The sequence below is a fragment of the Gopherus flavomarginatus genome, chromosome 3 (assembly GCF_025201925.1).
Source record: "Gopherus flavomarginatus isolate rGopFla2 chromosome 3, rGopFla2.mat.asm, whole genome shotgun sequence".
Classification (NCBI taxonomy): Eukaryota; Metazoa; Chordata; order Testudines; family Testudinidae; genus Gopherus; species Gopherus flavomarginatus.
This window is the reverse complement of record NC_066619.1, coordinates 175,997,836-176,023,869: the sequence shown is the minus strand read 5'-3', so window position 1 is coordinate 176,023,869 and position 26,034 is coordinate 175,997,836. Positions and strand designations below refer to the sequence as shown.

The window sequence follows — 26,034 nt, the reverse complement described above, 5'->3', positions numbered from 1 at the left end:
CCAAGTGGGGGGTTAGTGCTAACGAGGCCAGTTCAGTTAGGGTGAATGTGGCCCATACCCAGCAGTTGACAAGAAGGTGTGAGTATCAACAGAGGGGAAATTATTTTTCCACTCCAGGCATCTGATGAAGTGGGTTATATCCCACGAAAGCTTATGCCCAGATAAATGTGTTAGTCTCTAAGGTGCCACAAGGACTCCTCGTTGTTTTTACTGATACAGACTAACATGGCTACCCCTCTGAAACCTGTCATAACTTTCAAATTGTCTTAATTTCGTAGTTCAGAACTTGCTAGGCAATGAGCTAATATGGCAAATATGCTATCCACAAAGTTTGGGCTCACTTCTGTCATTCTTTTTCTCTCCAACGCACACACAAGCTGAAACAGTATGCTAATCTTCTGTACCAACTGAAACAAGAAGTTTCTGTGAAATAGAATTGCATCCTGTATATGTTTGTTACATGACTGCTGAGGCAGATCAGCACTGAGCAGGAGGTCAACATAAGAGTTATTTTAAGAGTTTAAGTAGTGAATAGTCTTGTGCTGACCCATTGCACAGGGTTGAAATTTGCTAGTACTTTACTGTGTTGTAGAAATGGAACTGAGGAGTCACGTTGTACCTAGCACCATCTGTAGTCAGTTTTGTAGGAAGACTGTATCACAATCAATTTGGGGAGGCCACTCCAGTAATATTATCACAGGCTCCACACACATCATCCGATGTGCACTCCTGATAGACATTTGCTGCTGCTGCTGCTTTTTCATAGCTTCTCAGTCCTCTGTCTGCTCCCAAACTCCTTCTGTTTTGTGTGGTTATATTACTCACACACACTCTTGCCCCCATATGTTAGTTTTTTATTATAGCTGCTGTTCGAAAACTTTCATTCAGCATGCAAAGTGCATACTCAGTGAAGCAGGACATGAGCCTTGACCTCAGAAACTGCACATTATGTGCCGGGTAGAATGTTGTGCTGCTATCTAGCAAGTAGCTCCACATCAGAGGTTTTTTTTTTTTTAATTTAAAAAAAAAAAAAGAGGAAGGCAAGTCCATCAAAAACTTGACATTAAACATTTGAAGGTTGGAAAATGAAGTACTCAAAAGTCAGGGAATATAAATTAAAACATAGGGTCTGATTTTTTCCTCACTCTCTTGTCCCAGTCTTATGTTAGAGCAACTCCACCAAAGTGCTGTCGTGAAGTGGAGTTGCACCAGTGTAAAACTATGTCAGTGGTGTGGAGAAGTACACCCACAGTCTTTAATTACATGAACATAGGGGTTTATTCTGCAGTAACGCTGATGTGTAACTGAAAGCATGCAGAGACCCAAGTGAACAGACACGACTGTACTTACAAACAGAAGTCCTAGATCCCCTCCTCCGCATAAGCTTTTTGCATATTTCCTGACGATTAATATTTCTCTCTATAGGACAGGGGTAGCAAAACGGCATCTTATAAGCCACATGTGGCTCTTTTAGAGTAAAAGTGCAGCTCGTGGAGCCTCCCCACCCCATTCTCCACCTGCCAGATTGGGGTGGGGGGAAGGGGAAGAGCTTGGGGCTTCTGCCCTGTGGCAGGGTGGTGGGACTAGGGCCTTCTGCCCAGTGGGGTGGGGGTCTAGGTGCCTCAGCCCTGCACGAGGCACCTGCCCTCTTGCTGAAGGCCTAGGCCCCGGCAGGCGCCCCCCACCCTATCGAAGGGCAGAAGCCCCAAGCAGGTGCGCCTGGCTGTTGAACTTCTGAAGATTATCATATGCAGCTTGGAGGGTCAGTAAGTTTGGCCATCTCTGCGCTAGGAGCTCCTACTTTTCCCTCAAGGCCTCTCTTTCCTTTCATGTTCTGGAGTAAAGCTAATCAGAGTCACCCAAACTGGCTTCCAGAAGGAGTCATCAGAAAAGTTCTGCACCTTCCCTACAGTGCATTACTGATACTTGACTATTAAATGGGAGAGAGCTCTTTGGCTCAGTAACCTTGTCATTCATGGGAATGGAATCAATGGGATCACATGAGTATAGCTAAGAGGAGAATTTAGCACAGGGACTGTACTTCCACATCAGTGGAAACTGCAAACATTTATTAAAAGAACTAATACAGTTTCTTAGAAGAAAGATGTTCATTTTGGTCAGAGTCACAAATCATTTGTTTACAGTGTCAGACTGCCGAATATGACAACATAAAGTGACAAGGCACCCACAATATCCTGTCTCTAATAGTGACCAGTATCAACTGCTTCAGTGGTAGGTACAAAAAAAATAATGCTGTAGTGGACAAATATGAAAATCACTTGATTACAATGAAAGTTTCTTCCTAATCTGTATCAGTTAGTGGTATGTCCTGAAGTGTAAAGATGTACATCTGTTATATTGTTTACTTCTGTCTAATGTAGCTGTGGATGTTTGCATTATCCATGTTAATCTTTTATTTAGAATCCTGCAAAGCTGTCTCAATGGTAACCTGTGGCAGTGATTGCACAGATTATTTACGGATGTTGTAAAACCTTTTTTTTCTTTTTGTCAGTTTTAAATTGGTAGCTTTTCAATGAAAGGACAAGAGGTACCTTTTGTATACCAATGTTTTGTATGCCTCCATCATGTCTCCTCTGACTCTTCACTAAGCTAAATACTTTCAAGGTTTTCAGTTTCTCTTCATGTGGTAGCCTGCCCACACCTCAGTGACCAGACACCAAGTGTGAAAAATCAGGACGGGGATATGGGAGGCGGGGGAGGTAGGCGCCTATATAAGACAAAGCTCCAAATAGCAGGACTGCCCCTATAAAATCAGGACATTTGGTCAGCCTACCCACATCTCATTTTAATCTTCACCCAACTGCACAGTCAGTCTGTGGAACTCTTTCGCAGAGGATGTTGTGATGGCCAAGACTATAACAGGGTTCAAAAAAGAACTAGATAAATTCATGGAGGATAGGTCGAACAATGGCTATTAGCCAGAATGGGCAAGAATGGTGTCCCTAGCCTCTGTTTGCCAGAAGCTGGGAACGGACGACGGGGATGGATCACATGGTGATTACCTATTCTGTTCATTCCCTCTGGGGCACCTGACAGTAACCACTGTTAGAAAACAGGATACTGGACTAGATGGACCTTTGGTGTGACTCAGTATGGCCATTCTTATGTTCTTATTTTCATTACCTATCTCTTATCCCCTCTGTTTCTGCAACAACTTTTGACATAGTGACCAAACAGAACACAAAATTATATATATTTTACTCCTTTCTTTTCCATTTTCTCATAACATTATTCATTGCTAATTTGTTCAGTCTGCACATTTGTACCACTTGGCACAATACCTCTTATGCCTTCTAATCAATATTCATAAGACTCTCCCATTCTTCTCCTTAAAACCCATGTATTCCATGACGCATTTCAGTATTAAATACCTGACACCACAGCATCAGTTCTCTGCAGCTGAGTTCCATTCATTTCAGGGCACAGGAGGCCTTTTGGCAGCTGATTTTGGTTCCATGATTCAGTACTAGGCTAGTCCTGGCATTAGATAAAACAGAAGAGGGCCTGTTGTGATTTATATCACTGGTTTACAAACTCTCAGACTTTACATCAATGTAGATTAGGTTGTTAACAAACTCTGCCCTGCCGTGCCACTACATCAGAGTAAGTGGCTGGCACAGAAACAGGGTTTTCTGGCTTTACGTCTGGAGGGAGCTCTGGAAAAGGGGATTCTCTGCTAGTTAATTTCCAGCAGGACTCTATTCTCTTTGTGCTGTCTGAGCAGCAGGAAGTGGATAGAATGGACCAAGAAATCCAGCTCCATATCTCTTTACCACACCAGACTGTGCCAACTTCAACCCTTTGGCACTGCTCTCCAGATGCGTACTCTTATTGTGCTAGCCAAAAAAATAATACTAATTAACATGCACACTCCAAATAAAGGTGTTAGTTGATAGTTAGATAATGTACCCACTAGAGATCCAGTTCACAGCATAGCATGATTCAAAGAAAACCTAAAATCAGGAGGGTTTGCTGTCTGTGGTTGAGAGCATACGTAGGGGGAGCAAATGAGGAACTGAGACTCAGAGATTATGCTTTGTAACATATGTTTCCTGGATGGTGGCAGATTTTACTATGTTCCTATTTAGTGCTAGGAAGAATGCAAATATTTTTGCTATTAAGAGATTGGCATAGCAAGACTTCTTAAAATGTGTGAGCATTTTTACAGTGATGTCTCTTGAGCAGCTCAATTAAACCTTTTCTTCTGGTTTTTTAGCTGCCTGAATACGTGTCATTAGAAATATACGCTGTACAGAAAAGTTAGGACTTAGGAGGTTGTATTTTCCCAAACTAGCAACTAAGATTCTGTTTACTCTTCTATATAACCGTGTGTTCAATTTTCATGCAAAGTGACTCTATTAATTTAGTATTTTGACTTTTCTTTGCCTCACCTTTTCTTACTATTGGTGAAAGTACAGTTCAACACTGTGTTTTACTCTATGCCTTTCCTCCTCCTTTCTTCCCTCCCTACCCCCCGCTTTTCACCACTCTAGAGTAGCTGTCAGCCTGACACTGCAGACAGCCAAGATTCTAGGCATGTACTTTCTCCTAGATATTATGGTTACCATTATATATTCATTAAGTAAGAGATCCTATTGGCCTGGTTTTTCAGCCTAGACTTAATTGGGCCTCTGGTTTTATTCCCGCAATCATTTGTAGGCACAATTAGACAGATTCTGCTACTAAGTACGGTAATTGATTTGCATGTGCAGTTAGATACTTAGATCTCTAAATGCCTTAAATTATTTCTGCAGTTATTTCTCTCTTCATCTTGCAGATGCAAAAAGAGATGGTAGATTTTGAAAATTTTATGCTTTATAGATACCTCTCTGGTAATGTTTCTAAAATGAGCTTATTATTTTATGAGACTGTTTGGTAGGACTTTGAATCTCTCTAGGACTTGGGAATCTTAACATCTAGCACTCTCTTTAATGGCTCTATTTTATTTGATGGTGTTGACAAAAATAAACACAGCAGTCCTTTTCTATTCTCCTACCAGCCTGTTCCCAAAGAAAAAGAGGGCCCTTTTTTCATGACACAGGAGAAATCCATTTATTTAAAATTGAGCACTTAAATAATGAGGCCTAAATCTACATTTAGCCACTTACATCAGCCCCATAGATACCTAAATGAGGAATTAGGTGACCGTGATTAGACATGCCCCTATCCCAATGACAGCAAGTCTAACAACCATTCCTGCACTCAGGCAGTGCCAGTTAGGCACACCTGCAGAGCATGCGCTACCTGGAGAAGGGGAGCTTAAAAAAGGTGAAGCTGGCCGCAGAGCAGTTGCCTAAGAAGGGAGGCTGCTAGCAAGTCTAGGCTGAGGCAGAGAGTAGACTCCCCTTTTTCCTCTCTTGTTTAGGATAGACAGACAGGCACTGCAGCCCTGAGAGAGGGGCTCTGGAAGTCTGCTCTTTGACACTGTCCTATAGCTGGACCTAAGGAGCAGTGTCAGGATCTGGAGGTAATTGGACTCAGAAAGGACTCCGAGAGTGAACTCAGCTCCCGTGGAGCAACAGTAAACTTGGCAGGTGCTAGGGTTCTAGAGGTGACCCAGCACAAGAGATGTGAAGAGATGACAGCTGAGCCAAGGCTGAGAGCCGGCAGACAGCAGTGATCAAGGTTGAAAATTGTACCCATACTCTCCATTGGCCTAGGCAGTGAGCCTCACAAAATGAATTCATATCTTCTGCCTGAGACAACAACATGCCATTGACTTCCAATCCTTGACTAAAATGTAATGAGTATACTACCACTCATGTTGTCCGTGTAAAAAACATTAGAAAAACTGTTTTTGCATCAATTAACAGGGTGCAGCTCTGAAACACTGCAGTATTGCAAATTTATAATTGTCATATAACTAGTAGTCCAAAATGCAAACAAGCTGAGGCAAATAGAGCTTAAAATAGGCAAAGAGTCACACCAAATTCAAGTTCATTGCTTACCACACTTTCTCAGGACAGAAGAAAAAAAATTAAACCCCTATATTTCTACTGAGCCTCTTGTTGTATCAGTTTCCTGATATAAAGATGGTAACATTCATTTATTGCTGGTGTAAAGTCGCTGATTTCACTGGTATTGCACCAGGGATAAATTTATCCCAAATGCTCAAATACCTATTCTACTGAGCATTTTGAATCCACTACGACATGTAGACCCTTCATAACATTATAAATCATCTTATTTGACTACAAAGTCCAATCCACACTAGTGCTGGACTATAAATAATTAATAAAAAATTGCACTTTCTTAAGCAAACAGCAGGCTACTAGTGCTAAATAATTTTTAACGAAGGGGTGAAATCCTGGCCCCAGTGAAGTAAATAGGAGTTTTGCCATTGACATCACTGGGGCCAGGATTTCACCATGTTGACAATAGCAAGCAGTCTATCAAAAAAACAAAACCCCAAAACTGAAATGCTAAATGATACTAATATTCAGCTAAAAAGGATCCACAGTGAGAGACCCCTTTGTCTGATGGAACGAGGCCTTGGGGAAATGTTGACCTTTCTTGTGGACACCACACTAAGTGATTTAGATCAATGAAACATTGTACTCAGTGAGCAATATCTCAAATGCCAATTAAATTTTCTGTTTTGAAACAAAAACAAACTGGGTGAATTTATTACTTGTGGAAGGGGCTTTTGGAGAACTGAAGTCCTCTCTTCATCCAGGCTCAAACAGTAAGCTTTTCCATTTTGCCCTGCCAATATATCTCAGAACTATTGTGAGGGGACAACTCCTAGGACTTCCGGAGATGTTCATCTCCATGATATGTCAAACTTTAGCTTGGCAGACTGATTACAAGGGTGCCACTGTGATGGTGGCATTGTATTTGTGATGTGGATATTGTCTTGCTCACTATCACTGACTCATTTCATATGAGGCATGATAATGTTTATGGATGTTTCTAACAAGGACTGGAATTGAGCTGGATGTGAAAAACTCTGTAGCCAATAACCCAGCTCCTGAGCCTGCCAGTCTCTTGATAATTAAACTTCTTGACTTCCCCCTTCTTTTCTTAAGAAGCCAGAGGCCTTTCCTCATCATATAATCAGATTTCTGTAACTTTTTTGGCAGTTTGGGTTTTGATGTGTCTAACCATTTGTGATGACCTGTGCCCTTGGATAATGAAGTATGTATAAAGTATGCAATGTTTTCCTCTTCTTTCAGACACTAATTGGATGAAAACTGCTTATACCTGGTAAAGTGAATACACTGACATCTTTAAAAAAATTTCTCAGCTAATAGGGCAAGCTTATAAAGAGTTTTACTGATGATATATCTCAAATGAATAGAAAATTAAACGTTGCTGTCTTATACTGTATGCACTAAATCTAATGAACAGATTTAGTTTACTAACTGCTGTTTATATGGGTTTATGCATTTCTTACTTTTTTAATTAATTAGTGGTTTTATGATTATTTTCCCTCTAAATCCAAGTTTGTTTGCATTTAGAAACGAACTGTATAGTGTAAAGGAGGACAGCCATTAGTTAATATTTAATTACAGACCTAGAGGTTTTTAACTCTTCCAAATAGGAGCTTAAGATTTCCAGCAAGTATTTTGGGAGGTTATAAATCTAGGGCTATAAAATGGTGGTGTGTATCCTCCTTGTAAGATACTACTGACGTTTTTCTGTATTATATTTTAATCATTTTTATTAATTAGCTAAGAATTATTAGCTCAGAAAAACATTTGAAATGCATTCTTTGTGTACTTTTGGCACACTATTTTGATTGCAATTTTAAGCATCGTTTGTAGTCTTCATGGGGAAATTAGGAAAAATAAATGTCATTGTTTCATTGAATGAAAAAATTGCCATGGGGCTTAAGATTACTAGAGACAAACAACCTTTAGGATACCAAAGTACTGGTGTAACTGAGAACAGAATTTCACTTAGTGTTCAGTGAAATTACTGTTACACACACAACCACTCTCTCCCCCCTCACACCCTGTGTTAAAAAAAACATTATTAAGGTTACAGAGTTAGGCAAATCAAACGTAGGAAATGCCAGTATTAAGGGTGGAGTCAGGGGGAGGGGCACTGGGGAAAGTTGGCATCTATGTGCCCAGCATTTCTGCAAATTGGACCCCAGGATCTCAGGTTGGATACCCACCAAATGAGGAACATACAATTAGTTGAACGTCTCTGAAAAGCTTGGTTTAAGTGATTTTCCTAGTATCTCATAGGAACTATGTGGCAGAGGCAGGAATAGAATTAGAGCTAAGCAAATAACTGATTATTTTTTTTGCTTCATTGGCATTTTTGTGACCTAAATACGGTCTAGCAAGTTAGAAGTTCACAGCCAATGAGCTCACTTTTTGGGTCATACAAAATGTTCTTTTTGACCCAATAAACATTTAGTTTTAGACTTTGAGCATTTTAAAACATTTTTGATTTGTTACAAAATAAAGAAATTTTGAAATGAGAAGTATTTTTGAACTGAAAAATTGAAATGCTTTGTTTTAAAAGGTCAAATCGTAATGTTTTGATTTTTTTCTCAGAATATTTTTTGTTGTTTCTACGCAAACATTTTGGCAAAACTGACAGGAATTCATGAAATGTTTAGGGATCACCGAATCTGCATTTTTAATTTATTTTTGCCAAAAAATTTTGGTAGAAAAATGTTATCCCGCTCCAGATAGAATCCAGTTCTTCTGAACAGGACTCAACTGCCTTAACCAGAAGAACTTAACCATGAGACTATTCTTTCTCTTTTTGCAATCCCAAGCCTCACTCACCGTACACCTTCCAACTTCTGTAACAAATAAGGCAGAGGTCCTACAGATAACAACCTCCTTCACTTCACAGCCACAAATCACCTCCAGAGCAGGTCCATCTTCCTAGGACATATGAAAAAAATATTATGTGATTTTTGTAATTAATGTACATGCACAAGGGGGCTGAATTAAAGTTGCACAGGCAATCTTAATTCTGGCATTTCCTAATTTTTGAGTGAGAAATTCCATCATGTTGTATCTAAGTGCTGTCTTATTTCCCACCGTCTTTTTTTCCCCTCCAGTGGTCGTTGATTTTTTTTTTTTTTTTTTTTTTTTTTTTAACCAAATGCTCCTCAGGATGACTTCTGCTGCAGGGAGAAGCAAGGAGACCCTCCCTATAAAAGTTTACTTTCGTTTGCAAATGAATAATCAAACTGTGAAACAAGCTTTGTATTGTTCCTGTCAGGCTTCTACAGCAGCATAGCTGCTATGCTGCTCATTTCGGTGATGGAGTGCAGAAGAATGTTGGGGTGAAGTGACAGGTAGACACTGTGAAGACTGAACCACTGACCATATGGGCTTAGAGTGGCAAAGCTTTGCATTTCATAGTATAAACTGTGCCAGTATAGATTTCTTTTCTCACTCATGCTATCTTATTACCTATTCCACATAGTAAAAAAAAAAAATAATACTAATTAACTAACATCTAATACATTACTCACTCCTAGTATGTAAGCTGAGAAATGTAGCTGAATAAGAAGCAGGGTTTAATATTTTTAGGAAGAAAACCTCTGTTTTAGCTTCAGTTAAAAGAAATCTGTAATATGTACTGCTAATGCTCTGGAATTAACTAGTTGTCCCAAAGTAAGTTGTTCGTACAGTAGTTCTCAACCCACCAATGGTCATCAGAACTGTCCTTGCTAGAGTACAGAATTAAACATTTTAAGAAATAACTTAAGAACAGTGGGAGACTGGCCAGGGAGATGCCCATTTCAAGATTTTTCAGGGAGATGTCATCCATTAAAAGATCTTTCTTTTCTTAGATGAACCACATAATGAAGAAGTTGAGGAGTCATTGTCTTGCATCTATGAAACAGTTCTTGCAGATGGTGAGTTTGAAATTCCCTAAACTATATGAAAATAGAGCTGTGTCTTTACATCTTGTGTGTCCTGAAAGGAAGTGATCTAATCTTTCTAGAATGTGGAACTACATAGAGGAACCTGTCTTGCACTCACATATCCACCTGACTGTCCCTCCATGGGGTTCCAGAAGAGGAAAAAGAGCTGACAGAACCATTCATAGAATATCAGGATTGGAAGGGACCTCAGGCAGTTGTCTAATCCAACCTCCTGCTCAAAGCAGGGCCAATTCCCAAACAGTTTTTTATTCCAGTTCCCTAAATGGCCCCCTCAAGGATTGAACTCACACCCATGGGTTTAGCAGGCCAATGCACAAACCACTGAGCTATCCTTCTCCCCATTGCATCCCCCATGTAGTGTACGGCAGAGGAGGGACTTCCCTCTTCCATGCTGGTGGCGAAGGAAGGATCTTCCTGTAGAGAAAATGAAGTTAATATTAGCCTTCCAGTTTGTACAATACTTTTTCTCCTGTCAAATGTCAATGCTGCTTCACTAAAAGGCAGATAGGCATAGAGCCCAATAAACTCCCCAGCCAGGTATCAACTCCTCCGGGTGCTTTCCATTCTAGATTATTTGTTTAATGAATGCTTATTTCATCAGTCAGTGCTAAAAAGCAGGAGGAGATGGACCTTGGAGAGATGAATTCGCCCCAAGTCCAGGAGAGAAGAAAAGGTGGAATTTTCCCTCTGCTTTTAGCAAAAGAGCTCCCACATAGCATGCCCTCTACTACCAACCCTTACTTGAAGACCTCTTCAGTAAATGTTTATTTCAGGGCTGATGTCAAGTCACACCACTATGTGAAGTCACTTGCTCAGCACCATCAACTTGCTGGTTGATGAAAAGACTGGTGAGATTACTAAGTGTCTTTGGGAATTTCTGGCTTAGCACCTCCATCTTGCTGTACTCATGGCAAAGTATGAGCTTCCCTGAGGTTACTAGATCAGCAGCTCTGCCTTGTTGGCGTGATGTCAGAGCACAGGTGTCATAAACAGATAAGTAAGAGTTAAAAGAACAAAAGTACTTCATATCTCTTTTGCCTGTAAAGGGTTAACAAGTTCAGTGAGCCTGGCTGTCACCTGACCAGAGGACCAATCAAGGGACAGGCTACTTTCAAACCTTGAGGGAGGGAAGTTTTTGTGTGTGCTGTTAGTTTTTGGTGGTTGTTCTCTCTGGGTTCTGAGAGTGACCAGACGTGCAACCAGGTTTCTCTCCAATCTCCCTGATACAGATTCTTATAGATTCAAAATAGTAAGTACTAGGTGATAAGGTGAGTTAGGCTTATGTTTGTTTTCTTTATTTGCAAATGTGTATTTGGCTGGGAGGAGTTCAAATGTATATTTGGCTGGAAGGAGTTCAAATTTGTATTTTGCTGAAAGGATTTTAATTTGTACTTGTATACTTAGGCTGGGAGGGTATTCCCAATGTCTATAGCTGAAAGACCCTGTAACATATTCCATCTTAAATTAACAAAGATAATTTTTACTGTTTTTTTCTTTCTTTAATTAAAAGCTTTTCTTGTTTAAGAACCTGATTGTTTTTTTTTTCTAGTGTGAGACCCCAGGGGACGAGGTCTGGATTCACCAGGGAATTGGGGAGAAAGGAGGGAAGAGGGAGAGAGAGGTTAATTTCTCTCTATGTTAGGATTACTTTCTCTCTCAGGAAGAGTCTGGGGGGGGATTAAGAAGGAGGGAGGAAGGTGAATTTTCCTCTCTGTTTAAGATTCAAGGAGGTTGAATCACAGTGATCTTCCAGGGTAACCTAGGGAGGGGAAGCCTGGGAGAGGCAATGGTGGGGGAAAGGGTTTATTTTTCTTGTGTTAAGATCCAGAGGGTCTGGGTCTTGGGGGTCCCTGGGCAAGGTTTTTTGGGGGGACCAGAGTGTACCAGGCACTGGAATTCCTAGTTGGTGGCAGCGTTACAGGTTCTAAACTGGTAATTAAGCTTAGAGGAATTAATGCTGGTACCCCATCTTTTGGACGCTAAGGTTCAGAGTGGGGAATTATACCATGACAACAGGATGTTGTGAGCTCATTGGCTGTGAATTTCTAACTTGCTAGACTGTATTTAGGTCACATATCTGTGAGTTATCTAGTTCACCATTTCTGGTTTGCTGGGCTCATGTCAAGATACAGGTATCTGTGATGTCACTAGCTCAACACCTCAATTTTCCTGGTCTGATGTCAAGCAGCAGGCCACTGATGTCACTCATGGTCTTGGCACCTGTAGCTAATTGGGCTGATGTCAAGAAAAAGGGAATTCTGAATGACTATGGACCTCTGTCTTGCTGGTCTGAAGTCAGGGAGAAGGCTTTTCTGAAGTCACTGGTTCAATATGTCCAGAACACTGGGCTGAAATACAGTCTCTTTGAGGTTACTGCCTCATCCCCTGTAACTGTTTCCACTCCACATTAGCTCACTCATACTGGGAACATACTGGCTAGGCACCTCTAGCTTGCTGACATGAAAGGAGAAGGAATAGACAAGGGTGTGAGGAGGGAGAGCTGATCTCCCCGCTCAAGCCCAAGAGAAGAAAATAATTAGGAGCTGCACTTCCCTGTGCTCCCTCTTACTTTGATCCCTGACTCTGCTATAGCCCTGCCTTCATCATGCCCACTTTGGAAAGTCGTTAGTCTCACACAGTCCTTGCATTCCTTCAGCAGCAGTGCAAAGGTGAGAAGATTCTTGCACCGTATTCTCCCTTTGGTAGCTAGAAAAATCCTTGGGGAGTCACCTAAGATGATGTATAATCCCTAATGTATGGCACTTGGGAATCCCCAGTGTTTCCCCAGTTACCTTGCTATGCAATCTATAAGGCTTCCCCTGTAATCAGTGTAGAAGCCGGCTGCGATGAAAGTGTTTCCGTTTCTCTTCTCCTGTTTGGGGAGCAGGCTGCTTCCTGCCTCCTGAACACACTTTGGGGTTTTGAGGATCAGGGCTGCCTACTTGATGATGTTGCATTAGGAAATAGCCACTTGACATCCCTGTAGATCCATGGATGGGGGAAGCTGGCCCAAGAAGGAAGAGAGAATGGGGTGTTTGGCTACTAGCATGTCACTGTCTCAGAAATCAGGCAAGATAAGGTGTCAAGGGGCAGCTGGCCATGCCCTTGAAGAAGTATGTGAACCTCACAAACTAACCAGCATGGTTTGGCTAAGTGGTGACAGTTGCAAAGTGAATCCTGTAGCTTTGCTTATCTCTAATAAAAAGGGAGCTTATCCAGTGACAAAAATGTATAAAGCCTGTGCTACATAGGTGCCAAGGAGCTTCCAGTTTACCATAGACAAATATGATCTCTGGGATAAACAGCTAAAACACAAGTAGTCGTGAAGACGTTATCTGAGAGAGAAACCTGGAATGATATAATGAAAGAGCTAACTTTTAGGGAAGGATTTAAAAGGAGGTAGTCTGGCCCACTGGAAGTTGGACTCTCTCTCTCTCTCAAGTGTACAGTCTGGCATAGAAAAGGCACAAGCTAAGAGTAGGATAATTTAGGATTTAGCTGGAATGAAAGGTGAACAGATCAAAAGTACAAAGCTTAAATGAGAACTGTGAGGCAACAGTAGTGGAAAGAACAGCAAGCAGCTGTCAAGACAAATAGAAAGAAAGCAAATCATGTATCTAATAAAGCAAAGATAGATGGGGAATGAGTGAGACCTAACAATCAATAAAAACTGATTGACTACAGTGAATTGTGTAAATCCTTAAGGGAAAAGGTGAGAGTGTACATTGGAAAATGGAAAAACAATATGATCTCCGAGATCCTTTAGGGAAATATGAGTTGCAAGCAGATGTGAAAACAACTGATTTATTAGTACCTGGGAGTGATGGAAAATATCCAGTGGTAGAATGCTAATCATAATAATGTGAATTTATGAAGGTTCATTCCTGTATCTGATAAAAGAATTCTGATGAGTAATTTAAGTCAAAGGTATAGAAAGTGAAGCTGAATAATTTTGAGGCCAAAACGGTCTGAACAACTCAATGATTTTAGCCACTCACAACTATTCTTATATATTTACTTTGTTTCATTTCAGTGTTTTTATTCCATGTAAGAAAACAGACCAAGCTATATAAAAAAAAATTCAAGATATCTTATAGTTCTTGGGAAAAATTTCCATTTTTTCCCACCCTGCATAGCCATTATGGCAATTTATAAACTGAGCTGGAAAAAAATGAAGTAATCTTGCTGGCTTCCAGGTATATTGGTTATAATAACCATTTAACCATGCAGTTGAAAATGTTTATGCATCATTGCTGAACTAAGACAAGGTGGGAGAGGTAATATCTTTTATTTGACCAACTTTTGTTGGTGAAAGAGACAAGCTTTCAAGCTACATGGAGTTTTTCTTCAGGGCATTGTTGGACTGACATTAATTAATTTACCCAAAAACTAGAGCTACCTAAAATTAAAGTGCAGACGCTCCCCAACTTATGCAAGCGTTCCGTTCCAGAATCCCTTGCGTAAGTCGAATTTTGCATAAGTCGGGAATGTATACCTGACAATTAAGCGCAAAAAAAAGCTTATGGGACTTATGGAACTTTTTGTGTAAGTCAGGTTTGTGTAACCCAGAGGGCGTCTGTACACATTCAGAATAATTAAGCAGAAACTGTTCCAGTTTCATATTACAATTTTGCCTTTTTACCATTGACCTATTCAACCTGTATTGAGTAAATAGAGATTAGTTCTGGGAATGATGTTAAACTGCATCATCCTGTGCCTTGTGGATACTTGTTGGTGAAGAATGGCTAAAGGATCTCACCCTGACTGAAAAGGTGCTCACACTGAAGTGATAGGCAGCTAGCAGTTCTATCTGGGTTGGCTCTGGCAGACGCTACAACCTTTGTGTCACTGCACATCCAGACTCACACTGGCTTTTAGATTCTGGCTCAGTGGTTTAAAGGGGGGGACAACAGGTCTATGGCGGCCTCCACTTCTCCATAATTTTGCCTAGGCATGTGCGCTGAAGGTCTTAGCAAGATTGTTGCAAGGATCCGAGAGAGGCATAAGGGCCCTGAGGCAACTCCCAGGATTTCTAAGGAGCCTTGTTTAGGGATGGCCTGCTTGCCTCGTGTGAGGGTGGTTCTAGAAAAGGTGGATTAAATAACCCCTGACTCATTGTTTACATCCTGGCTCAACTGTTTTCCAGAATTGCTTGCTGTAGTATTTGGTGTGTCCTCTGTGTACAACTTTGATCTGAATTCAGATTTAAGGAAAACAGTGATGTTGAGTAATGAACTTGCATGTTTCAGAACTGATATTGCAGCTCTTTTGGAAACTCGGGTTCTCAGATACAGGCTTCATAAAGGAGAAGGACTGCACCATTTACTGGAATAGCAAACCTGGAGGAGTAAGGAGGAGTATGATGAAGGTTTTGCTTTCAGAAATGAACTTATGTCATTGTGTGAAGCTCCAATTGCACTGTTCTTACGCATCATGGCACTTTGAGTTAGTTTACAGTAGGGAGGTGTCTGTGCTCCATCTCTGCAGGCTAGTGGTGAGGAGAAGAATAGTTTTTTACCAACAGCTAAAAGAATTGATCGGCAGGAATCCATGGAAGAACCCATCCTAGTATTTGGAGACTTCAGTGCAAGTAGTGGGTCCAATGTTGAGATCTGGCCTGGGATTCTGAATAGGCGTGGCGCTGCACATGTAAATGATGATGGTCAGAGAGTTCTTGAGATCTGTGCCAGGCAAGGCTTATCAGTGACCAGTACTTTCTTTGCTGGTAACATCAGAAGAACATCATGGAGACACCTGAGATCCAAGCGCTAGCAGCAGCTGGATGTGGTACTGAAAAAACATACATATTTGAAAGATATCTTTCACACATGATCCTTCTAAAGCACAGACTGTGACACAGACCACTCTCTTGTCTGCTGCAAAGTGAAATTTCAAGCTAAGACCTATGTAACAAAACTGCTGTACAGCCTCGTATTGACTTGTTTGCAGATGATGCAACCCTTGTGGCTCATAATGTATACAATATCTACAACATCTTATTACCAAGTTTTCTGATTCATACAAAATCTTTGAGCTAGCAATAAGCTTGAAGAAGACTGCTATTGTGCACCAAGGATCTTCAGAACCAGTTCCAGATATGAGCTTAGATGGTATTCCCCTAGATGTTGACCAGTTTTGCTACTTCGGCTCTACTGTTACCAGTAACTTAGATCTTGATGCTGAGCTTAATAGTAGAACTGGCAAGGCAGTCAGGAACAGAGCACTATATTGCAAGACAATGCCTGAACAATAACAAATTGTCAACTAATGTGAAAATCTGTATTTATGAGGTATATTTTATCCACTTTTCTATATGGCTTAGAAACATGGATAACTTATACCAAAAGACTAAACAGTTTTCATATCAGATGTTTGCAAAAACGTCTTCTAAGAAAATGGCAAGACAGGGTGACAAATGTGGAAGTGTTAAATCATACTGGTATGTCATTCATGGGAACATTAATTAGTAAAAAAAGACTCAGGTGGCTTGGATATGTCAAGTGGATGCCGGATTATAGGATCCCAAAGAGTGTGCTGCTGTACTCTGAAACTCACGAAGGGTCTAAAAAGGGAGGCAGATGGCTGCGCAGATTTCAGGATATTTGCAAAATATGATTTAGTATCCGTTGAAACCTCTGTGGATGATTGAGAAAGGAGTGTGACATGCCACTCTAGCTGGCGAAGTCATCTTGTAGATGGAGCGAAGCTTTGTAGATGAATTGAGGCAGACTGGATCAAGCTTTGTGGTGACTAGTGTCAGAGGAAGAAAGAATCTGTTGCTTGGATGCAGAGCATTGCTAGTGCATGGTAGTGCCCTAACTGTGGATGGAACTGTCACTCACGCATCTTACTCAGCAGCCATCAAAAAACTCATCTGCGCGTACACCCTGCACTGTTAAGAGTGACGATGCCATTGAAGTAAAGAGCTGGATAAACTGGGCATCACAGGATGACATTGATGCCTAATGGCTGACCACTAGAAAGTTTAACTTCAGATATATGTGTCTGCTCAGAAATCTTATCTAACCATGAGCAGCATGATTTGTTCAAGGGTAGGTCAGAGCTCCAAACAAAATTGATGGTCCAGCTTCTGAAGGTTAGGCAGAAGAGCTCCCACACCACCTCTGATCAAAGTGGCCCATGCTGTAGCCAGATGGGTTTCTTTATAACCCCTTTTGATAAAAAATGCCTTATAACCCCTTTTGATAAAATATGATGCCAAAAAAGCCTGCAGCTTGCTTTCATCCCCAAACCAGAAAATAACTAACAATACTAACAAACAGTATTCTTGTTTGTAGGTCTTGTAGCATACCATACAGGTCAACAAGTTTGGGCTATTTCACACCAAAGGTGAGAGTGAATTCCAACATGGAGAGTCCCTTATGGAGAATACTCTGCTCATAACCCACTTTAAAAATAAAGTTATTTCTGTCCTCAGTCCTTCTGATGACAGTCACTGTGGACAGTATAGCATGAGGAGAGATGGTCTCTCAGGTTGGCAATGGGTCCAAACCTGAAGACCTTACTCAGATAAAACTTCAATGCTGGTAGCTTGTGGTTCCTTAATATTATATTTCAGCTGAATAGCTGGGCAGGTATCCCTTCACGTAGAGAGGCTGGAAGATAAATTCTGACTTTTTGAGGTACTCCTCTCTCCCTGCTCCAGGCTATGTCACCATGTAGAGTAGGACACAACATGGTTTAGTGGATAGGAAACACTGGACTGGGACTCAGAATACATGGTTTTTATTACCAGTTCTGCTACTGACCTATGTGACCATGGGCAATTAGTCACTTTACCTTACTGTGCCTCTGTTTCCTCTCCCACAAGTGGTCTATCTTGTGTGTCTAGTTTGTAAGCTCTTTGGGAGAGGGGCTGTCTCTTACTATGTATTTGGTACAGTGCATAGTATGTTGACCATATGATTAATATTAAATTAGTGCTTGGAGGTCCCAAGAGTGTTAAAGACTTGTAAGTGATTGTAATGATGTAGCCATGTGTACGTGCATGTGGTAGTGCGTGCACAGAGTATGATGCAATTGTGTATGCGGACTTTGGAGCTGGAAATCACACCTTTATTCTAAAGCCACAGTCTGGTTGGTAATTTCGTCTTTTTGATGTCACACCCATAGATTAGTTTGTGGGTGGCAGTCAACAGTGAGAAACCGTATATAGTAAACTGTGTCTTGCTGGGAATTTTATGGCTTTTAAAGGAACTGTGTGTCTGATGCTTACTTTATTTTTGGAGAGCAACTTTTCTTTCAAACAGGACCATTTTGGATTCATAGACAGTACTGACCAGTTCACAGATAACACATGCACGAACATTAATTTTTGATAGAAGAGCTCAAGCATGTAAGTAGAAAATGGGATTGAAAATGATTTTGAGCAAAACAAACCAATCCAGATAGTGTGACACAGGCATTCAAGTATGGCCTCTCCTTTGTTCACCCACACATTCGAAAAATGCCAATGGAATTGTTATGTTGCTCAGATATCAGGACTGGTTCAAAGGAAGGTCAGTATTTTTGGCATAAGGATCATAAAGATTTTGGGGGGGTTATTTTTTACAAATTGGGAATAATTTCTGTTAATATGCAGCGCAAATTTGTATCTGCACTTGAAGTGCTTTAAAATGGAGAGTTTCTCAGGGCCTCTGACCATTAACAAAAGAAGTCTTCCTTCTCAACAGAGCAGAAAGAGTCAGGCTAGTGATAGTCCCAAAGAAGTGAAGGGATTGGCTTTGAAATGATGTGTTTGCAAGAGACTTATAGTAAAAAGGAAATTAAACCCTTAGTTTCTCAGGTTACATATAGGGGCCCCTACTGCCTCCATGTCCCTCTCAGCCCTCCCCTCATCAGTAGCAAAATGGCTCACAGAGTTGTCGTGTTGTCATTGGTTCCCACCTAGCAGATATACCCATGTGAGCCCTCTAAAGGAGCAGAGAACATTTAGAATTAATTATCCCTGCTCCAAGCAGCACTAGCAGGCATATTTACCTGGCATAAATTTATGCTGGTTTCTAAAGGGAACACAACGTGTATAGAAATGATTCCTTGATTCCTCCACACTCCAATAGGCTATGAATTATTTTTCCACAAGACTACACTGAGGGATTAAATTCCCAATCCTGAAAATCACTTACATGTGTGCTTTAGAAGGCTTTTGGTGGATTCAGTAGGACACGTAAGCACATGCAGATCTTTACTCACAGGAGTGATCCCATTGAGTCTAGTTGTACCACTCACAAGCTTAAAGCTAAGTATTTACTGAAGAACTTTGCCGAATCAAGGCTAAATACAGTGGGCTGAACATATCACAATCTGAAGGACCTGTATTGCATAAACACCTTTCCAATCTGCATTGCCTTCTTAGCCCAATGCATGATTAAGTCACTTCCAGTCCTCTCCATTGCTACATGATGTAAGGGGACATAGGGACCTTGTTCAGTAGTGAACATACACTTTTGCTCTTCAATTAAAATTCCTGTACCACTTTCAGTTCTCTACTGAGCACCACAAGGAGGTTTGTGTGTGTAAAGGCTGAATGAAAACTGAGTAGGGATCTCAGGCTTTGCCCATGAGCCTTTTACCATGGTAACCTTAGAAAACATATGAATGTTTCATTAAGTTATTTTGCTGTTTTTAACATCCAGAGCCTATCACACACATTGTTGATTCAAAGTATATAATGAGCATCAAATATCAAAACAGAGATAATTTGTGAACCTTGTAGATTGCAATAAGGATTAAATAGAGTACATTTGAAAGGTTAGAATTCATTTTTGGCAGGAAGTTGGATGTTAAGTATAGGTTGTCAGGAACTGTGGTAAGGCATTCATGAAAAATTCTGTTTATGCAGAGGAATACAATTTCAAAGAAATTTCATAAGTTCTCTTGAGAATGTGGAATTGAAAGCTATAATGCATTCCAAAAGGTTTTGCATAAAATATACTGGAGTAATATGTCACATAATATGAATTAGGAAGAAAGATTGAAATAAAATTGAAAGCGTCAATGCAGAATCCAACTAAACAATTAACTCTTAAAGTGTATGTAACAGATACATAGCTAATATTTGGTTACTGAGTTATGAAGCTAAACTTTTTATATTAATCTTTTTTAAGTATGAAAAACAGCAATAGATATTTGTCAAAGTGTGCTAAAGAAAGCAGCCTGTGAGATAGAGCATTACCTTCTATAATGGATTATAATTCTCAGGAGTATCTTAAATACCCAAAAAGAACAAGAATATTTATGGCACCTTAGAGACTAACACATTTATTTGAGCATAAGCATTCGTGGGCTATGGCCCACTTCATCGGATGCATAGAATGGAACATATAGTGAGAAGATATATATATATATATACACACACACCCAGAGAACATGAAAAGGTGGGAGTTGCCCTACCAACTCTAAGAGGCTAATTAATTAAGCTGAGCAATTATCAGCAGGAGAAAAAAAACTTTTGTAGTGGTGATCAAGATAGCCCATTTTAGACTGTTTGACAAGAAGGTGTGAGGATACTTAACATGGGAAAATAGATTCAATGTGTGTAGTGGCTCAGCAATTCCCAGTCTCTATTCAAGCCTAAATTGATGGTATCTAGTTTGCATGTTAATTCAGTCAGATTTGCGTCTATTTATTCTTTTGCACAGAGACTGTCCAGTTTGGCCAATGTACATGGCAGAGGGGCATTGCTGGCACATGATGGCATATATCACATTGGTAGATGTGCAGGTGAACAAGCCCCTGATGGCGTGGCTGATGTGATTAGGTCCTATGATGGTATAACGCGACCTGACGTAAGGCAGATTTGCATACAAGGCGGTAAAGCTCTGACACACTGCTCTGAGCAGTGTGTTAAGTGTACTGGGCCGGGACGAGGGGTTCGATAAGGGGCAGAGGGTCTCGGAGGCGGTCAAGGGCTCCGCCCCCCAAGGTCTGGGGGGCAGGAACTGTGGGAGAGCACTTTTGGGGGCCCCTCAGTCCCAGAGTGGCCTGGGGGATTAATGGGGGGCCGGGAGCAGCTCACTCTGTTTCCCTCGACCTGGCCCCAGCCGTGTCGGTCAGGGGAGGGGCTTGGGGGAAGGAATCCCCCCAGCACTCACCAGCAGTGGCGGAAGCAGAGCAGCCCAGCCCCAGCCCGCTCCACTCCGCCAGCTCCCAGCCACAGTGCTCCGCTTTCCAACTCAGGTGAATATGGGGAGCGTCCTTTACCCAACCTCCGCACACTCACCTGTGGCAGGAAGCGGAGCACCGTGGCTGGGAGGTGGCAGAGTGGAGCGGGCTGGGGACATCTCGCTCCGCATCCCGCCACCAGTGAGTGTGCGGGGTGTCCTTTCCCCAACCTCTCCGCACTCACCAGCGACGAGAAGCGGAGCAGCTCAGCCCCAGCCAGTTCTACGTCACCAGCTCCCAGCAGTGGCACTCCACTTCCCACCTGGCAGGTGAGTGCAGGACCTTTCCCCAGCGGCCCCACAGCGACATGGCTGGGGCCAGGGCAAGGAAAGCAGAGCTGGCTGGGACCGCATTGCTCTGCTTCCCACAACAGGTGAGTGCGGAGGGGCATCCTTTCCCCAACCTCCCCGCACTCACCGGCAGCAGGAAGCAGAGCGCAGCGGCTGGGAGCTGGCAGAGTGGAGTGGGCTGGAACCTGTCAGGGGGCGGGGAATGGTGGTGATGGTGGTGGTGATGGATAGGGGTCAGAGCAGTCAGAGGACAGGAGGGTTGGGTAGGGGATGGGATCCTGGGGGTGATTAGGGATGGGGGTCTCTGGAGGGAGTGGTCAGGGAACAAGGAACAGGGGGGCCAAAGCAAGTTTAATATAACGCGGTCTCACCTATAACACGGTGATATTTTTTGTTTCCCAAGGACCACATTATATCGGGATAGAGGTGTATCCTCACACCTTTTTGTCAAACTGTCTAAAATGGGCCATCTTGATTATCACTACAAAAGTTTTTTTTTCTCCTGCTGATAATTGCTTATCTTAATTAATTAGTCTCTTAGAGTTGGTAGGGCAGCTTCCACCTTTTCATGTTCTCTGGATGTGTATATATATCTTCTTACTATATGTTTCATTCTATGCATCCGATGAAGTGGGCCATAGCCCACGAAAACTTATGCTCAAATAAATTTGTTAGTCTCTAAGGTGCCGCAAGTACTCTTGTTCTTTTTTCGGATACAGACTAACACGGCTGCTACTCTGAAAGCTGTTGTTAAATACCCAAGGGAAAGGAATAATAGCTTTTTTGTTTATTTTTAGCTTTTTTTAACTAAGCAAGCATCATTAGGTATTATTAATGATTTCTGATATTTAGATCCTTCAAGCAGGGACCCATTTTTATTGATTCATTATTTAAACCACTGTTCCTCCAATGCATACACTCACATAGGTCACTGCAAAAGAAAATATTTGAGTTCACTGAACAATAAATATTGGAAAAAAGTACTTCTCCATTAGAAGCTCAGATATTATGGTGAAGAAGGGCTAAGGATATTTGGATGTTCTCTAGCTAGCAGAGTTATTTTTGATGGTATGGAATTATTTAAGTAATGTTAGGCATGATGAACAGTTTGGTTTGGGTGACATCATTTTTAAAAGTGTTTACACTGAAGATCTTGATAGATCGCAGAGCAATGAAAAAGTGAATCCTGCCAAACGTAGTCATCAAACGCATTTGTGTTTGAGGATCTGATGTTAGGATCATGTCACTTACATGCCAATATGCACCTACAATCACAAAATCTTGTTAAAAGAGCTTAAACTCCTGCAATTCTTGCAGAATAGCTGACTTCCTAACTGTGACTTCTCTGGTAGAGGCACAGCCATTTCAGCAAATAGGAATCACAATCAATGGTTGAAAAAACCCAGTCCTCAAAAAGACCTATATGACAAACGCAGCCTAATCTCAATAGTTGGCATTATTGTAGTGGAAAACTCACAGAAAAGGAGCATCTCACATGTCAATGCGTATTCTGTCTTTATTAGCAAAATTTCACCATTCTAAGGACATTGATGTTAATCCTTTACACATCACATATTATAGCAAATGCCTAGAACAAAAGGTTTACTGAATCCATCCCTTATCACCCAATCTCAGAAAGCAGGTAGGGTGATTGTTCAGAATACAGAAATAATGTGTTTGTTTCATGACATGTTAGGGACAATAGTGTTGGCACTCATAGTGAAAATGTGAATATTGGGAATTATGGTTTTGGGGCTCGTTTAGAGGGAAGGAACACTATTAAATATAGGGTGATGGTACAAGCCACCATTATCCTTGGATTGCAATGACAGATAACATCTTTTTAAATTAATAGCTATATAATGTGAACATTAAATTTATTGGGGGAATCTTACCTGTTGGCTTTCAGTAACTGGCATACAGCTACGTACTGCCACTGCTTTCCATTCACTATCAACAAGGAAATCCTTTATTCTTACTGTCATAAAGTATGCAGACCTCATACTGTTCAGCAGCTAAAGGGTTAATAGGGAAACTGACTGCTCAGCTGGGGCTAATTGGTGGCCTCAACCCTGTAGAGAAAAAAGGGCTATACAGCAAAAGAGCAGGGCAGCTACCAGAGACGCTGAGGAGCCAGTGGGAGCAGGAGCCTTCAGCAATAGACTAGTTAGAAGCCATCCAGGAAGCTGGACTTCTAGGAAGCGAGGACTCCAGGGTGTGACTCTGAGGAACAGCTTGCAAGAGAGGCATGATAAGAAGTAGGCAAGGAAAACACTAAGGAGAGTGGTACCAACCACATCATACAGAGTCCCTGGCCTCGACCCAGTGTAGCGGGCAGGTGGTTTGCCTACCAAAACCAGCAAGGGGTTTATTAAGGCCTTTTACAAGTGAGGCATTCTCCAGAAGACCTGTGTGCCCTTTTTCTCAGGCAATTGGCCTCCTGACATATTGGGCTCTTTACCACCCTCACAGGAGAAAGGACTACCAAATGACTCAACCAGTGGGCCAGGTGGTTACAAAGAACCAACAAGTGTCTAGATGGCAATCAGTCCATCAAAGAAAGAAGAAAGCTGAAGCAGAGACTTTGAATTGCCTAATTTTGCCACAGAAGTTAGTGAATGTTAGAAGACGGGCTCTGACACTTGGCTATTAAGTTCTTTGGATCAAGGACCATATCTTTTCAGTTTATACAGAGCCTAACACCATGAACTCCAGTCCTGATTCAGGTCCTCTGGGTGATACTGCACTATAAATAATAAATTAAAATAAAACAATTGGCTGTTAAACTTCATGCTAATTTGTCAGTCACATAGCTCTAACATGGCAAAATATTAGAGATAGTACACGATGGAACCAACTACTGGGTTAGCAAGTGTCCACAGAGCTCTCAAAGGTTGATAACTAGAAACTGGCATCTGACAGGCCTTACCCTGACAGATTTTTTTATATTATTTCTCCTTTTCATTTTGTTTGATAGTGAAGTGGCGCTTGTCTTTGCAAGAATAAGGACTTCTCTTGAATTAATGCAGTGAAGGACATGACACCTCTTAATTCATTGTTTCAAAGCCTGTTATATCTAAATCAAATGCTGTTTTCGCTATAGAAGGAGGATACATTTGACACTGTTTGGAGTATTCTGAAATAAATTTCCAGATGTTTCTAGATAACATATATGCAGTGTCCCAGAACACTAATCTGGAATAATCCTAAAATTTGCCTCAGAACAAAGTAGATTGCTAATCTAGGTCTGAATGCAAGACCATAAATCCAGCAGAACCACAACTGATTTGTTGTATAATGGTTCAGGTCACGTACACCTCCTCCCTCCATGTTTCTCAAGTGCAAAGGATTGGTTTGGAGGGTGTAAGCAAGGGTGGCTTGGGAAAGTGGAACTATTTAATTGCAGACACCTAAACCTCCTGCATAGAGGCTGCAGCTGCTTCCACAAACCATGGGCTATAATGGCAGTGGAGCAGTTGTGCAGCTGTGCTACATCAAGATCTCTAATTCTGGTTAAGGTTGTCTTCACCCAACATCTTGTACATCCTCTGAGCAAAGGCTTTACATATGTAGTCAGATGACAGAGCAGAATCTGTTCTCTAAAATGGAAAAAGAATAACTTGCTTTATTTGAGTCATCTGATCAGTAACAAAGAACTCAGAAGTCTAGAGAACCTCTGTTTAAAGTGTGTCCATACCCAGTCTCCAAGTTCCTGCACCATATTGTATAAGTAGCTATTTACTTTATTAAGCAAATATTATGTTAAGGATTGAAATGGGACAAAATTGTATTGCATTTGAAAAACTACCGATGTTTAAAGCTCTCAAACATTTTGTAACTCAAAGTAAATTAAGTCCAAAGGAGGAGAATTAATTGGAAATGACTATACCTGATGCTGAATAAGAAAACATTTGGTCATGTGTTAGGAGTACATCCAACTCTCAACTCCTCAGCTTCTTCTAAAGCAAAATTTGTAACAAAAAATCTTGGAGTCTGAAAGATATTAATTTTTTTCTCATATAGAAAACATGCTGGTAGCACCAATCCCATATGAGCTTGGAGCATATAACAAACACTGTTCTTGTGTAAAAGGGCAAGAAAGTGACATTTGCATATTGCTCAGAGTGGAGAGTATCATCTAAAAACTTGTTTTAATGGGTTTATCATGAGGCACTAGACATGTGACACTACCATTCATTTTGAGCAAAGTGTCATAAGAACATAAGAATGGCCATACTGGGTCAGACCAATGGTCCATGTAGCTCAGTATTCTGTCTTCTGGTACTATCTGGTGCCAGATGCTTCAGAAGGAATGAACAGAGCAGGGCAATCATCAAGTGATCCATTCCGTGTCTTCCAGTCCCAGCTTCTGGTAGTTAGAGATTTAGGGACACTCAGAGCATGAGGTTGCATCCCTGACCACTTTGACTAATAGTTATTGATAGACCTATTTTCCATGAATGTATCTAATTCTGTTTTGAACCCATTTATACTATTGACCTTTACAACATCCCTTGGAAACAAGTTCCACAGATTGGCTGTGTGTTGTGTGAAGAAGTACTTCCTTTTGTGTTTTTTAATCTTCTGCCAGTTAATTTGTTGGGTGACCCCTGGATCGTGTGTTATGTAAGGGTAAATAATCCTCTTATTCACTATCTCCACGCCATTCATGAT

The 26,034-nt window shown here is 41.2% G+C and overlaps 1 protein-coding gene across 4 annotated transcripts in view; it reads left to right on the top strand.

Annotated features, from left to right (window-relative positions):
* Positions 1–26,034, top strand: part of BANK1 (B cell scaffold protein with ankyrin repeats 1) — a 293,349-nt gene that overhangs the window by 45,249 nt on the left and 222,066 nt on the right. For 3 of the 4 annotated variants that reach the window (XM_050944423.1, XM_050944422.1, XM_050944420.1), the window contains one exon: positions 9,791–9,856. The exons of the other annotated variant lie outside the window; for it this stretch is intronic. In XM_050944423.1, coding sequence (XP_050800380.1) covers positions 9,791–9,856 — 66 coding nt within the window. The remainder of the gene's footprint in view (positions 1–9,790; positions 9,857–26,034) is intronic. 4 annotated transcript variants of the gene reach the window in all.